At 54.7% G+C, this 12,064-nt stretch overlaps 1 protein-coding gene across 3 annotated transcripts in view; it reads right to left on the bottom strand.

Annotated features, from left to right (window-relative positions):
- The window catches only part of MAP4 (microtubule associated protein 4), a 147,476-nt gene that overhangs the window by 84,018 nt on the left and 51,394 nt on the right, over positions 1-12,064 (bottom strand). For all 3 annotated transcript variants that reach the window (XM_068176517.1, XM_068176525.1, XM_068176531.1), the window contains one exon: positions 4,146-4,211. In XM_068176517.1, coding sequence (XP_068032618.1) covers positions 4,146-4,211 — 66 coding nt within the window. The remainder of the gene's footprint in view (positions 1-4,145; positions 4,212-12,064) is intronic.

The following is a 12,064-nucleotide window of genomic DNA, read 5'->3' as shown; positions in this document are numbered from 1 at the left end:
TTCTGCTGCTGCTGGAAATTGTCAGAATTATTTCAGCACAATTTCACAACTCAGCGCTTTTGCTTCCCTCAGTTTTAGCAGGGACAGATTATTTCTCATGGCAGGTAAAATTCCATCCAAGGCTGTCATTCCCCATAGGAAGCCAGAAGAGTGAAGTTAAAAAAAGGCAATTTCCTTCCTTACTTCTACGGTTTTTGGGAAGGAGCATGACACCAAAGCCACTCCCCTAAGGCAGGAATTTGGGGCTGGCTGTTTTCCTTCATACTGCCAGTTATGGCAAGGGCTTGGACCCCAAAATGCACCCCTCGGACACCAGAGATGATCCAGCTGTACCTCAGGACACTTGGTTTTCCCGGATCTGTCTCTCAGGTCTACAAAGCTGAAATGACCTGAACCCACCCGTTTGGAAGAAAACAACACTGTTACAGACCCGACCCTCGTGTGAGAGGGCCTCAAAGCAGCAAGGAGCAAGGCAGGGCCTCTAAAAGGCTGTGGTGAGTGTGGGGAGAAGGGAAGGGAGCTGCAGTCATGGTGGACCCATCCACTATGGAAGCACAACTGGAAATTTCAAACCTTCTCTTACTGAGCACCATGAAAACGGAGAGAAATTAAATTTAAAGGTGATCCAACCAAACATGGAGCTGTGGTCGTGATTTCAAACCAGAGGCATAGTGCAGTTCCAAAGCAGGGTGCACTTTTGTGCTTACACACAGAGAGGAAGGTTTCAACAAGCACTGCAGAGCACAGGGAGGAGGAGCAGGATGGAGCCACCCTTTGGTTCTTCTACAGCCAAGTCCAAGGAGGTAAAGCAAGAGCTCTGTAAAATGCTGCAGATTTTAGAAGTGTAATGGCAGGTAGAAAAGGACACTGGTCTCGTGTCAGTGGCAGCCCCAGTGTTAGGAGACAGTCTAGGCTTCTAGGAGGAGAAAATAGAAGAGAGGAAAAGAAGTAGGAGAGGGAAAGGGGATGGGGAAGGGGGCAAGAAAGCGCAAGTCGTTAGTAAACATCACCATGGAGCAGCACTGCACAACACCCAACACCTCATTAGTGCAGGCAGGAGATTTGCCAAAAGCCAGGTGACACACACACACACACAGCTCTGCTCTTAGGGCTGGCTGCAGGGCTGTCACCTGCCACCACACCGAGCCACCCTGGGCAGGGCCAGGCCACCACCAGTGACAGGCACAGGGGAGCAGCACCCCAGGAGCACAGTTTGCACTGGAAGCAGAGAATTTCTGTGAGCCACTGGTGGGTGACAGAATTGCCAGCAGGCTGGCTGGAGGGGAAGCCCAGCTAGGGGAAGCGGGAGCATCCAGCAGGAATACTTCCCTAGGGAGCTTCTCACCTGCCAGCAAGAGCACGGGCAGCATCTTGGGCAAGAGGCATATCCAGATCAACCACGTGATCACCCTTGATGGGTTTCTTTCCAGAAATTTGGTTGGGTTTTATTTTTAAATGCATATTTCCTTTGAACTCTAGGCAAATATCCTGCAATAAAGAGCTGCAAATTGCAAATTACACGTGAGGTTTTGGTTCTAAACCTGCTGTTGGTTTGACTAAGGCCTCCCTGGCCTTTGCCTGGTGGAGGTGAGCAGTGAGCTGCCTCCCCCAGCAGGGATTCCAGAGCACCACTGAATTCCCTGCTCCCAGCCCTGCATCCCCAGGAACGCTGCTCCAGCCTCTCCATTTCTCCTTTTAAGGAAGAACAGGACCAGCAGCAGGATTCCAGGGGATGTGCCCAGCACCCAGAGCTCCCCTCTGTAGCTCTGCAGCTCCCAAAAACAACCCCCACAGGGCCAGGCAGCCATGGCCACGTCGGGCTCAGCCCTGCCAGGGACTGGACCCTTGGCAGGAGCTGCCAGGGCCTCCCTGCCTAAAGCCTGGCCTAAACTCAGCCCTGAGCAGGGCTTTGAACCCAGCAGTGCCAAGAGAAAGGAATCCAACACTCGATGGAGGGTTTGGCCCCGGGCTGGAGGGGTTTGGGTCCCTGCCATCTGCTGCACTGAGGGTGTCTGGGAGTGCCAAGGAGTGCCAGGAGCTCAGGCCTGGCTGATGCCAGCTCTGCAGACACACCCCACACGGCTGCAGAGGATGCTGCATGTAATAAACAAGGTCAGTCATCACCTTGTTTGATGTGATGAGTGAAGGAAACCATCCAGCAGTGCTTCCTGGGCTCCAGCCCGGAGAGATCCACGCTTGGATGTGCAAACAGCTGAAGTAGCCCTTTCCTTGGAGTCTGTTTCAGAAGCAATTTAAAGCCAGCTCTGCTTTTTAAAGCTCTCTCTGCAGCTTTTAACACTGGTTTTTGTAGCAGAAAGCTGGTTGGCCTGAGCATCACCTTCCTCAGGCTCTCCTGGCTGCTGCATCTCTCTGCACACATCCCACATCCCTAAGAATCATTTCAGCTTTCAGACACAGGGGATGGATCCTGCTGAAGACAAAACCCCCAAACCAGAGGTGGTTTAGAGCCGGGGACCCGGGCTTTAGGCAGCAGCACCTCTGAAATGTGGAAGCAGGCCCTGCTCAAGGCCATCCCCTGGTGCAGATGGTTCTGAAGCCCTCCAGTGCCTGGTGGAAATTCAGCATTTCTCCCATGAAGAACCAGGGGTACTGCAAGCCTTCCACAAGGAAGGGGGCAGGGAAAGGGGCCGTGAAGGAATCGTGTCATGTAAATCTTCTGTTACTCTGCCAAACCTAATTAACTTGATGGCCACAGCTCCTCTTCCTGACACTGCTCTGCCACTTTGATGGCACTTTTAGACAGACTTGAACAAGAGAAGAAAAAACCAAAATCAACTCTACCCCACAAAGAGGGAATGCATTAATAAATTAAAAAGCTCCAGACACATAAAAGTATCTTTGATCAAAGTTGTTAACATTTAGTGCGGAGTTAAACCTCCACAAGGCAAGAGTGAGGCAAATAACAAAGAATTTTTTAAGCACAAGCCAGAAGTTCAATACAAAAATCCTGATGCCTTTAATTATTCAGACCATAAATCTGATTGCATTTCTACCTTCTTTAGTTAGAAGTATTAAATAAGAGGGAGGAAATATCCTTAGGAAGGTTCAGAAGTGCTCTTAATTTCAGTTGATACTGAATTATAAAAGATGCACAATTTCCTTTTGACCGGATTTCCAATGGCAAATGAAGCACAAAGATCATTTTTTCTCTTCCCATCCTCACTAAAGGCATGAAACTCACTCACACTAAACCAAACTCTAAAATCCTGAAGAGAATGATAGCAAAGAGGTATTTTAATTCCCCCCCATCTCCCAGATGTTCATCATTACTTCCTGAACTGGTTTTTAACTCGGGGCTGCACCTCTGGATTAGGAGGGACACCTCTGGGAGCACCCAGCCAATGTCAGCAATGATCTGGAGCTGAGATCATCACCAGGGAGATGACAGGGTGACACCTGACTCTGGAATATTCCATCCCCAAGAAAAGAGAGGTCCCACAGCCAAAGGCCTTGTGACAGAAGGAACAGCTGGGCTGGAGCTTGGCAGGAACCCCAGTTCCCAGGCAGAAAGGCTCACGGGGAAGGGAAGCAGTGCTCACTAAGAGAGGACCAACCCCAGCACTTCAGCCTGATTGGAAAGGTCCATTCTTTTCCAGGTTCTGCACAAGCCTGAAATATTCATCCAGTCCCATCACAAGCTTCTGGCAGTCAAAACTACCCTGATGCTGTGGAGAAAGGTCCCAAAGGCTCGGTGTCGCCTGTGCCACCGCTGGAGCAGGTGAGGGGACATGTCCACGGAAGGGGAGGTCGGGGTGAAGGACACAGCTGGGTCATGGCAGAGAATAAAAGCTGCTCCAGAGGATGGGGGATGTGGGAAAACACCACTGTGGGTCACAGGGGAAGTCACAGGACAGGGGACAGTTCACCTGGGGGTATGATGGCTCTCTCCAGAGCCATTTTTATCAGCTGCCTTCCCAGCACTGCCCACGGATGGAGAACGGCACACCTCCAGAACAAGCTTTCACCCAAAGAAACCCTTCCAACTCCAAAGAAACTGAAGCTCTGTTTTGCTGCCAATTCCTTGAAAGCTCTTTAAAGCCGAGCCCAGCCCCCGGCAGGAGTGAGGACTCCAGAGCAGGTGATGTGGCCCTGGGGCAGCTCAGAGGCAGAGCTGCAGCACGTACCTGCGTGGTGGTCCTGCAGCCCGTGGTCACCGTTCTCCACCACCATCGGCCCCGAGGCTGAAGAGTCTGCAAGGAATCGACACAGGGGTTAACACCGGATGGAATTCATCTCAACCCAGACCTTGAAAACAGCACTGTGGAACTGTACAGTCACTGAGGCTGGGAAAGAGCTCCAAGATTGAGCCCAAGCTTTGATGGATCCCCACCTTGTCACCTGGCGGTGATCCTAAAACCAACAGAAGAGATCATCAGTTCCAGCCTTGAGCACACTCACAGGATCCCAGGGTCACTGAGGTTGGAAAAGCCCTCTGGGATCACATCCAGGCTGTGCCAATCCCCACCTTGTCCCCAGCCCAGAGCTCCGAGTGCCACGTCCAGGAATTCCTGGGACACCTCCAGGGGTGGGCACTCCAAACCTCCCTGGGCAGCCCCTGCCAAGGCCTGAGCACCCTTTCCACGGAGAAATTCCTCCTGAAAACCACATATTGCTAAAGCAGGGATCAGGGGAGGTTTAGAGGAGGGTGGTCAGGATGGAAGATCACCAGTTCCAAAAACCAGCACAGAAAATCCTTATCCCTGCGAGACTGAGTCCATCTTGTTCTGACACTGACAGCTAAAATTTTAACCAGCACCAGGATTTACTCACTGAACTTGGGAAACTTGGCAGCAGTGGGCACGGGGGAACAGTTGGAAGCTGTAGGAGGCTCCATTTAGATTATATAAAAGAAGAAGTTTTATACAATGAGGGTGGGAGGCCCTGGCACAGGGTGCCCAGAGCAGCTGGGGCTGCCCCTGGATCCCTGGCAGTGCCCAAGGCCAGGCTGGACAGGGCTGGGAGCAGCCTGGGACAGTGGGAGGTGTCCCTGCCATGGCAGGGGTGGCACTGGGTGGGATTTCAGGTCCCTCCTCCCCCAACCAGTCTGGATTCTGTGACTTTATGACCCCGAGCAGTTTTAGGGAAGCAGAACAAGCAGCACCAGCTCCCCCCTGGGCCCTCAGCTCTGCTGACAGTGAGGAAATGCTCATTTTATAAATAATAAAGGTTTCTCCCAAAGAGGCACACACTCAGTCACCTGGAGCTGCTGCTGGCCCCTCCTGAGCCCCTGTTTTGTAACAGAGCCACGTTACCAGGGTCCTTCAGACACAGCAGGGCTGAATCCAGCCCTCAGCAAAGCAAAAGGAAAAGTATTTCCAGCTCCATCAGTGGCTCACCCTGGTGTTCTACAAAAACTCCCCGTGAACTTGCCAGTTTATAGAGAAACACGCAGCTCCATCCTCCAGGAGGAGCTGGGAGTAGCACAGGGATGCCTGGACCTGCTCCTCAGCCCTTCCAGAGCCCAGCTGCCAGGCTGTGCAAGGCCTGGTGTGCACTGGAACAGGGGAATGAATGGTCTGGAGCAGACACTGGGGGAGGTCCTGCAGCCCCTGGATCCCCTGACATCGGGGGCAGCGTGGTTGAAACAACACTGAGTCACAGCTGCCCAAGGGCACACGAGGAGTATGAGGGTCCTGCAGCGAGACCCCTGAGGAATTCCCTGCAGGGGCTGCTGAACCCCCCTGGGAGCTCAGCAGGAGCGACACATTTTCTTAAGCCCTGTAGAATCGTGGAACCTCCTGAGTGGGAAGGAACCCACAAGGACCATCCAAGTCCAGCTCCTGGCCCTGCAGAGGACAGCCCCAAGATCCCCTCTCTCATCACATCCTGCTTTCATTTCTCTCAGAGCTGCTCCTTACCCCTTGCACAGGCAACTGAGCTGCTGGGATGTTTCATAGTCTGGAGGAATTTCTCCGTGGAAAGGGTGCTCCAGGGACTGTCCAGGGAGGTTTGGAGTCCCCATCCCTGCAGCTGTCCCAGGAAGGGCTGGAGGTGGCACTCAGTGCTCTGGGCTGGGGACAGGGTGGGGATGGGGCACAGCTGGGACTCAGTGACCCTGGAGGGCTTTTCCAACCTCAGTGACGCTGATGCCACCACCACTACTGATGCATGAAACCCCTCCAAAGTGGGTTCCCACAGGAGCAGAAGGATCAGAAATGCCATGGCTCTCCTTGGGAAGGACAGGGAGCAGGTGAAATGGCTCCCTTTACACTTTTAGCTTTTTGGGAAGACAAGCTTCCAGAAAAAGCAGGTCAAATCACACCAATCCAGCCAGCACGAGTGGTTGTTATTTTTAAGTCTCTGAAGGTCAGTGCCTTTGGAGCACATCAATCTGAGTTTGGTTTGCTGAAGCCCCAGTGTGAAAGCACCCAGCAACCTGCCCAGGGCCAGGGCTCCTCCCCTCATATTGTAAATTGCATAAACCCAAAACCATGTCAAGATGTTGTAACTACCTAATCCTCATCAGAATCACAAGATAGTATTTGCATCTGGCTCGTGGATCAAAGGATTGTTTTTATATAAACAAATTTAAGGCAGCGCTGGCTAAACCGATAATCTGGAGCAAATGGGCAGTGCCACCACCAGCCCCTAATCCCAGGGGACCACAGGGGACAGCAGCACGGCCAGCACGTCCCCAGGGGCTCGGGGGGGCTCTGGGGGTCAGGAGCCCTGCTGCAGCTTTCATCCCACGCTGCCAAACGCTGACATTGAGAGGAAATCGGGAGCAAAGCCACTGATGGACAGAGGCTGACCCAGCTGCTGACTCCGAGACAAGGACTGTAATCTCCTTCCATTCATGCCTTTGAATATTCTGCCTCAAAATCACCTGCAGAGCTGCCCCGGATCCAGCAGCACAAGGACCTGGAGCTGCTGCAGGGCTGGAGCCAGCCTGGGAGAGCTGGGAATGTTCCCCTGGAGAGGAGAAGCTCCAGGGAGAGCTCAGAGCCCCTGCCAGGGCCTGAAGGGGCTCCAGGAGAGCTGGAGAGGGACTGGGGACAAGGATGGAGGGACAGGACACAGGGAATGGCTCCCACTGCCAGAGGGCAGGGATGGATGGGATACTGGGAATTGGGAATTCCTGGCTGGGAGGGTGGGGAGGGGCTGGGATGGGATTCCCAGAGCAGCTGGGGCTGCCCCTGGATCCCTGGACAGGTTGGACTTTGGGGCTGGGAGCACCTGGGACAGTGGCAGGTGCCCCTGACATGGCAGGGGTGGAATGGGATGAGATTTCAGGTCCCTTCCAGCCCAAACCAGTCTGGGATTCTGCGATGTAACAACTGTGGGGCAGGAATGGGGCTGGACAGACTGTGAGAGGGAAAAGGTCTAATGTCTCATCTGAGACAAAAATGCAAATGTCATCATCGGCTGATTTATCTGTGGTCCCTCTGAACTCTGGGCTGCGTGGAACAGTCTCCATCTCCACTTCCATACGTGACCAAGTGTCTGAATTCCCTTTGGCTAAAGCAAACCCTGCTGCAAGAAAGGCTCTCCTTCCCCGGGTGGGAAGGGAGGGAAAAGCAAGAGGAACCGAGGTCTGGCCCGGGGATTCAGCTCTGCAGCGTGGGACAGAGGGCAGCAGTGCCAGCAGAGCCACCTCGTGGTGACACCTCTGCTCCCAGGGTGGGACTGATTGCATTAAACCAACCCCATCCCTCCTGGCCGGAGCCCTGCCGGGTTTAACTCCTGGGGATGGGCCGGGTTTAACTCCTGGGGATGGGCCGGGTTTAACTCCTGGGGATGGGCTGGAGCCCTGCCGGGTTTAACTCCTGGGGATGGGCCGGGTTTAACTCCTGGGGATGGGCTGGAGCCCTGCCGGGTTTAACTTCTGGGGATGGGCCGGGTTTAACTCCTGGGGATGGGCTGGGTTTAACTCCTGGGGATGGGCCGGGTTTAACTCCTGGGGATGGGCTGGAGCCCTGCAGGGTTTAACTCCTGGGGATGGGCTGGAGCCCTGCCGGGTTTAACTCCTGGGGATGGGCTGGAGCCCTGCCGGGTTTAACTCCTGGGGATGGGCTGGAGCCCTGCTGGGTTTAACTCCTGGGGATGGGCCGGGTTTAACTCCTGGGGATGGGCCGGGTTTTACTCCTGGGGATGGGCTGGAGCCCTCCCGGGTTTAACTCCTGGGGATGGGCCGGGTTTAACTCCTGGGGATGGGCCGGGTTTAACTCCTGGGGATGGGCTGGAGCCCTGCAGGGTTTAACTCCTGGGGATGGGCTGGGTTTAACTCCTGGGGATGGGCCGGGTTTAACTCCTGGGGATGGGCTGGGTTTAACTCCTGGGGATGGGCTGGAGCCCTGCAGGGTTTAACTCCTGGGGATGGGCTGGGTTTAACTCCTGGGGATGGGCTGGAGCCCTGCAGGGTTTAACTCCTGGGGATGGGCTGGGTTTAACTCCTGGGGATGGGCCGGGTTTAACTCCTGGGGATGGGCTGGGTTTAACTCCTGGGGATGGGCTGGAGCCCTGCAGGGTTTAACTCCTGGGGATGGGCCGGGTTTAACTCCTGGGGATGGGCTGGAGCCCTGCCGGGTTTAACTCCTGGGGATGGGCCGGGTTTAACTCCTGGGGATGGGCTGGGTTTAACTCCTGGGGATGGGCTGGAGCCCTGCAGGGTTTAACTCCTGGGGATGGGCCGGGTTTAACTCCTGGGGATGGGCTGGAGCCCTGCCGGGTTTAACTCCTGGGGATGGGCCGGGTTTAACTCCTGGGGATGGGCTGGAGCCCTGCAGGGTTTAACTCCTGGGGATGGGCCGGGTTTAACTCCTGGGGATTGGCCGGGTTTAACTCCTGGGGATGGGCTGGAGCCCTGCCGGGTTTAACTCCTGGGGATGGCCCGGGTTTAACTCCTGGGGATGGGCCGGGTTTAACTCCTGGGGATGGGCCGGGTTTAACTCCTGGGGATGGGCTGGAGCCCTGCAGGGTTTAACCCCTGGAGCCCTGCCGGATTTAACCCCCTGGAGCCCTGCCGGGTTTAACCCCCTGGAGCCCTGCCGGGTTTAACCCCTGGAGCCCTGCCGGATTTAACCCCCTGGAGCCCTGCCGGGTTTAACCCCTGGAGCCCTGCAGGGTTTAACCCCTGGAGCCCTGCAGGGTTTAACCCCTGGAGCCCTGCCGGGTTTAACCCCTGGAGCCCTGCAGGGTTTAACCCCTGGAGCCCTGCCGGGTTTAACCCCTGGAGCCCTGCCGGGTTTAACCCCTGGAGCCCTGCCGGGTTTAACCCCTGGAGCCCTGCAGGGTTTAACCCCTGGAGCCCTGCAGGGTTTAACCCCATGGGGCCCACAGAGCCACCCACTCGCCCTGGGGAGGGGAGTGCAGGGCAATGAACCCCGGGGCTCAAGGACAGCTTAATACATGAAATAAAAGAACAGAATTATAATAATGAAAAGAGGGAGGGGGATTGCTCAGCCTGGAGAAAAGGGGGCTCAGGGGGCACCTTGTGGCTCTGCACAGCTCCTGACAGGAGGGGACAGCCCGGGGGGTCGGGCTCTGCTCCAGGGAACAGGGACAGGAGCAGAGGGAACGGCCTCAGGCTGGGCCAGGGGAGGTCAGGGTGGAAATTGGGAATGCTCCTCCTGGAAAGGGCTCTCCAGCCCTGGCCCAGCTGCCCAGGGCAGGGGTGGAGTCCCCATTGCTGGAGGGATGTGACATCCATGTGGATGTGGCACCTGGGGACATGGTCAGGGGTGGCCTTGGCAGCTGGACTCCGTGGTCTCTGAGGGCTTTTCCAACCTCAGCAATTCCACGATTCTGTGGATAAAACCCAAGAGGAACCAGTGGTGCCCAATCCCCTGGGTCACCAGGCACTGGCCAATGCCCAGCCTGTCCCCAGCAGTGCCTGGCAGCTCCTGGCCATCTCTCCCAGTTCATACTGGGCAGGATGTTCTGTACTGTGGGATATCCCTCTGGCCAGGTGGGATCAGCTCTCCTGGCCATGCTCCCCACCTTCCTGGCACCAGGCTGTGCCTGGGAAATCAAAAAATCCTTGATCCAGAGTGGGCAGGGCTCAGGAACAACCAAACCACCCACATGTTATCAACACCAAACACAGCACTGCCCCAGCCAACGGAGAAAATCAACTCCATCCCAGCCCAGATCAGGACAATGCCCTCCAAAAAAACCTGTGCTCAAGGTGAAAACTCACCAAGGAGTCTGTGAGCAGTGCAAGGATGCAGAGCACAGGACTGAGCAAGAGGCCATGTCCCATCAGCACAGGGCTGCCCTCTGGTCTGTGCTCAGCTCCTCACCAGTAACCATCACTGCAGAGACAACACTGCTCCTCACCTCACCTGAAACATTCCCCAGGAGCTCTGCTGCAAATTATTAAACCCCAGGGTTTTCCTTTCCCTTGGAACGTGCTGCCACCTGCAATCCCTTCCTTCACCCCATCACATGAGCAGCTGAATGAAACTGCTGCTGCAGCCTCCAGGACTTTCCTGGAAGCTCCAGAGGATGCTGAAAGCCTTGGAATTGCTAAGGAAAGCCAGCTGCAAGCAGGCAGCACACAGCCCTTGCTGTTATGTAAGGCCCACAAGGTCATAGGGGGATTATCCCAGAATTTGCCAAATTACCATGTCCAGCCAGGTGTGAGGAAGAGTAAACCCATTCCTCCCTGGTGTTTTAGGAGTTAACCATTATTGAAGCTTTATTCTAGGACAGATTTGTGGGTGACCAAACACTGCTCATCACAGGTCCCTGCTCTTCTCCACCCCTCTGTACTCAGCCAGCCCCATGCTGGGGCCCAGCTCAAAGTTATCTGGCTCCTGGGTTTAGGAAAAAAGTGAAAGAAAACCCTGGGGCAGAGCTGCAGCAGCTAAAGCCTGACAGGATGGAGGATTCAACCTCTTCTGACTGGGGAAAGACAATCTCAGGAGCACAGACCGTGATGTCAGAACACATTTGTGCCTTTTAACATAAATAAATGAACAAGTGGAGGCTGAAGAGCCTGAGCTCTGCAGGCTGCTCCTCTCCCTCAGGGAAGCCAGGCTGTTGGGAGCCAGGGACGTGGAACTCTCTCTGCTATTCCCCAAGAGCTTGGTGTCACACTCAAACACGGAGCTACAACACCAAGACCCCCTTAGGACCCCGTAAATCTCACCCAGAGCTCACTTGTTCTGGAACCTCAATAAATGAAGCTCATCCACTTTACTGTCTTTTTAAACAGTTACAAATATTAAATACATTTCATGGAAGAAACAGGTATCTGTTTTTCCCTGAAGTGCTGATATCACACACTTCCATCCAAACTCCACCCCCACAATCCCAGTTCCGCCATTCCATTTTGGAAGCTTCTCCACGGCCTCAGGTCAATGCAGTGTTCTCCTGGGGGTCAGTGCCTGGCAGCACAGAAAGCCCAAAATTCTCAGCAGCCAGGGCTCCAGCAGGTATCCTCAGCACTTCAGGGGAAAGCAGGAAAGAGAAATGAAGACATTCCAGGACCAAATCCTAAGCCTGGCCTGTGGAAACTGACCCTGTTTTAGGCTTCAGTCCTTCCCTGCTGGCCCAAGGTGGGAAAGCTGAACAGCTCCACTCAGGGCAACTTCGGCATCTCCTCGTGCAGGGTCTCGTTTGCATCTTGCCAAAGATTTAGATCATGCTCCTGACTGCTCTCCAGCTCTCCCAAAAAAGGGAAAAAACAATCCCCAAAGCAAGAGTAAAAAACTGCATCCCCCCTTGCCACAGAGGAGGAAACGAGTTCTGCTCAAGCAGCCCCATGATGGGGTGTGCAGAGAGGGGAGAGGAGGGGCTGGAAAAGCCAGGAGATCCCAGAATCCCTGAGTTACTGAGGTTGGAGAAGCCAGGAGATCCCAGAATCCCTGAGTTACTGAGGTTGGAGAAGCCAGGAGATCCCAGAATCCCTGAGTTACTGAGGCTGGAAAAGCCAGAAGATCCCAGAATCCCTGAGTTACTGAGGTTGGAAAAGCCAGGAGATCCCAGAATCCCTGAGTTACTGAGGCTGGAAAAGCCAGAAGATCCCAGAATCCCTGAATTACTGAGGCTGGAAAAGCCAGGAGATCCCAGAATCCCTGGATTACTGAGGTTGGAAAAG

The sequence above is a fragment of the Anomalospiza imberbis genome, chromosome 1, assembly GCF_031753505.1.
Source record: "Anomalospiza imberbis isolate Cuckoo-Finch-1a 21T00152 chromosome 1, ASM3175350v1, whole genome shotgun sequence".
NCBI lineage: Eukaryota > Metazoa > Chordata > Aves > Passeriformes > Viduidae > Anomalospiza > Anomalospiza imberbis.
This window is presented reverse-complemented; position numbering and strand designations above follow the sequence as displayed.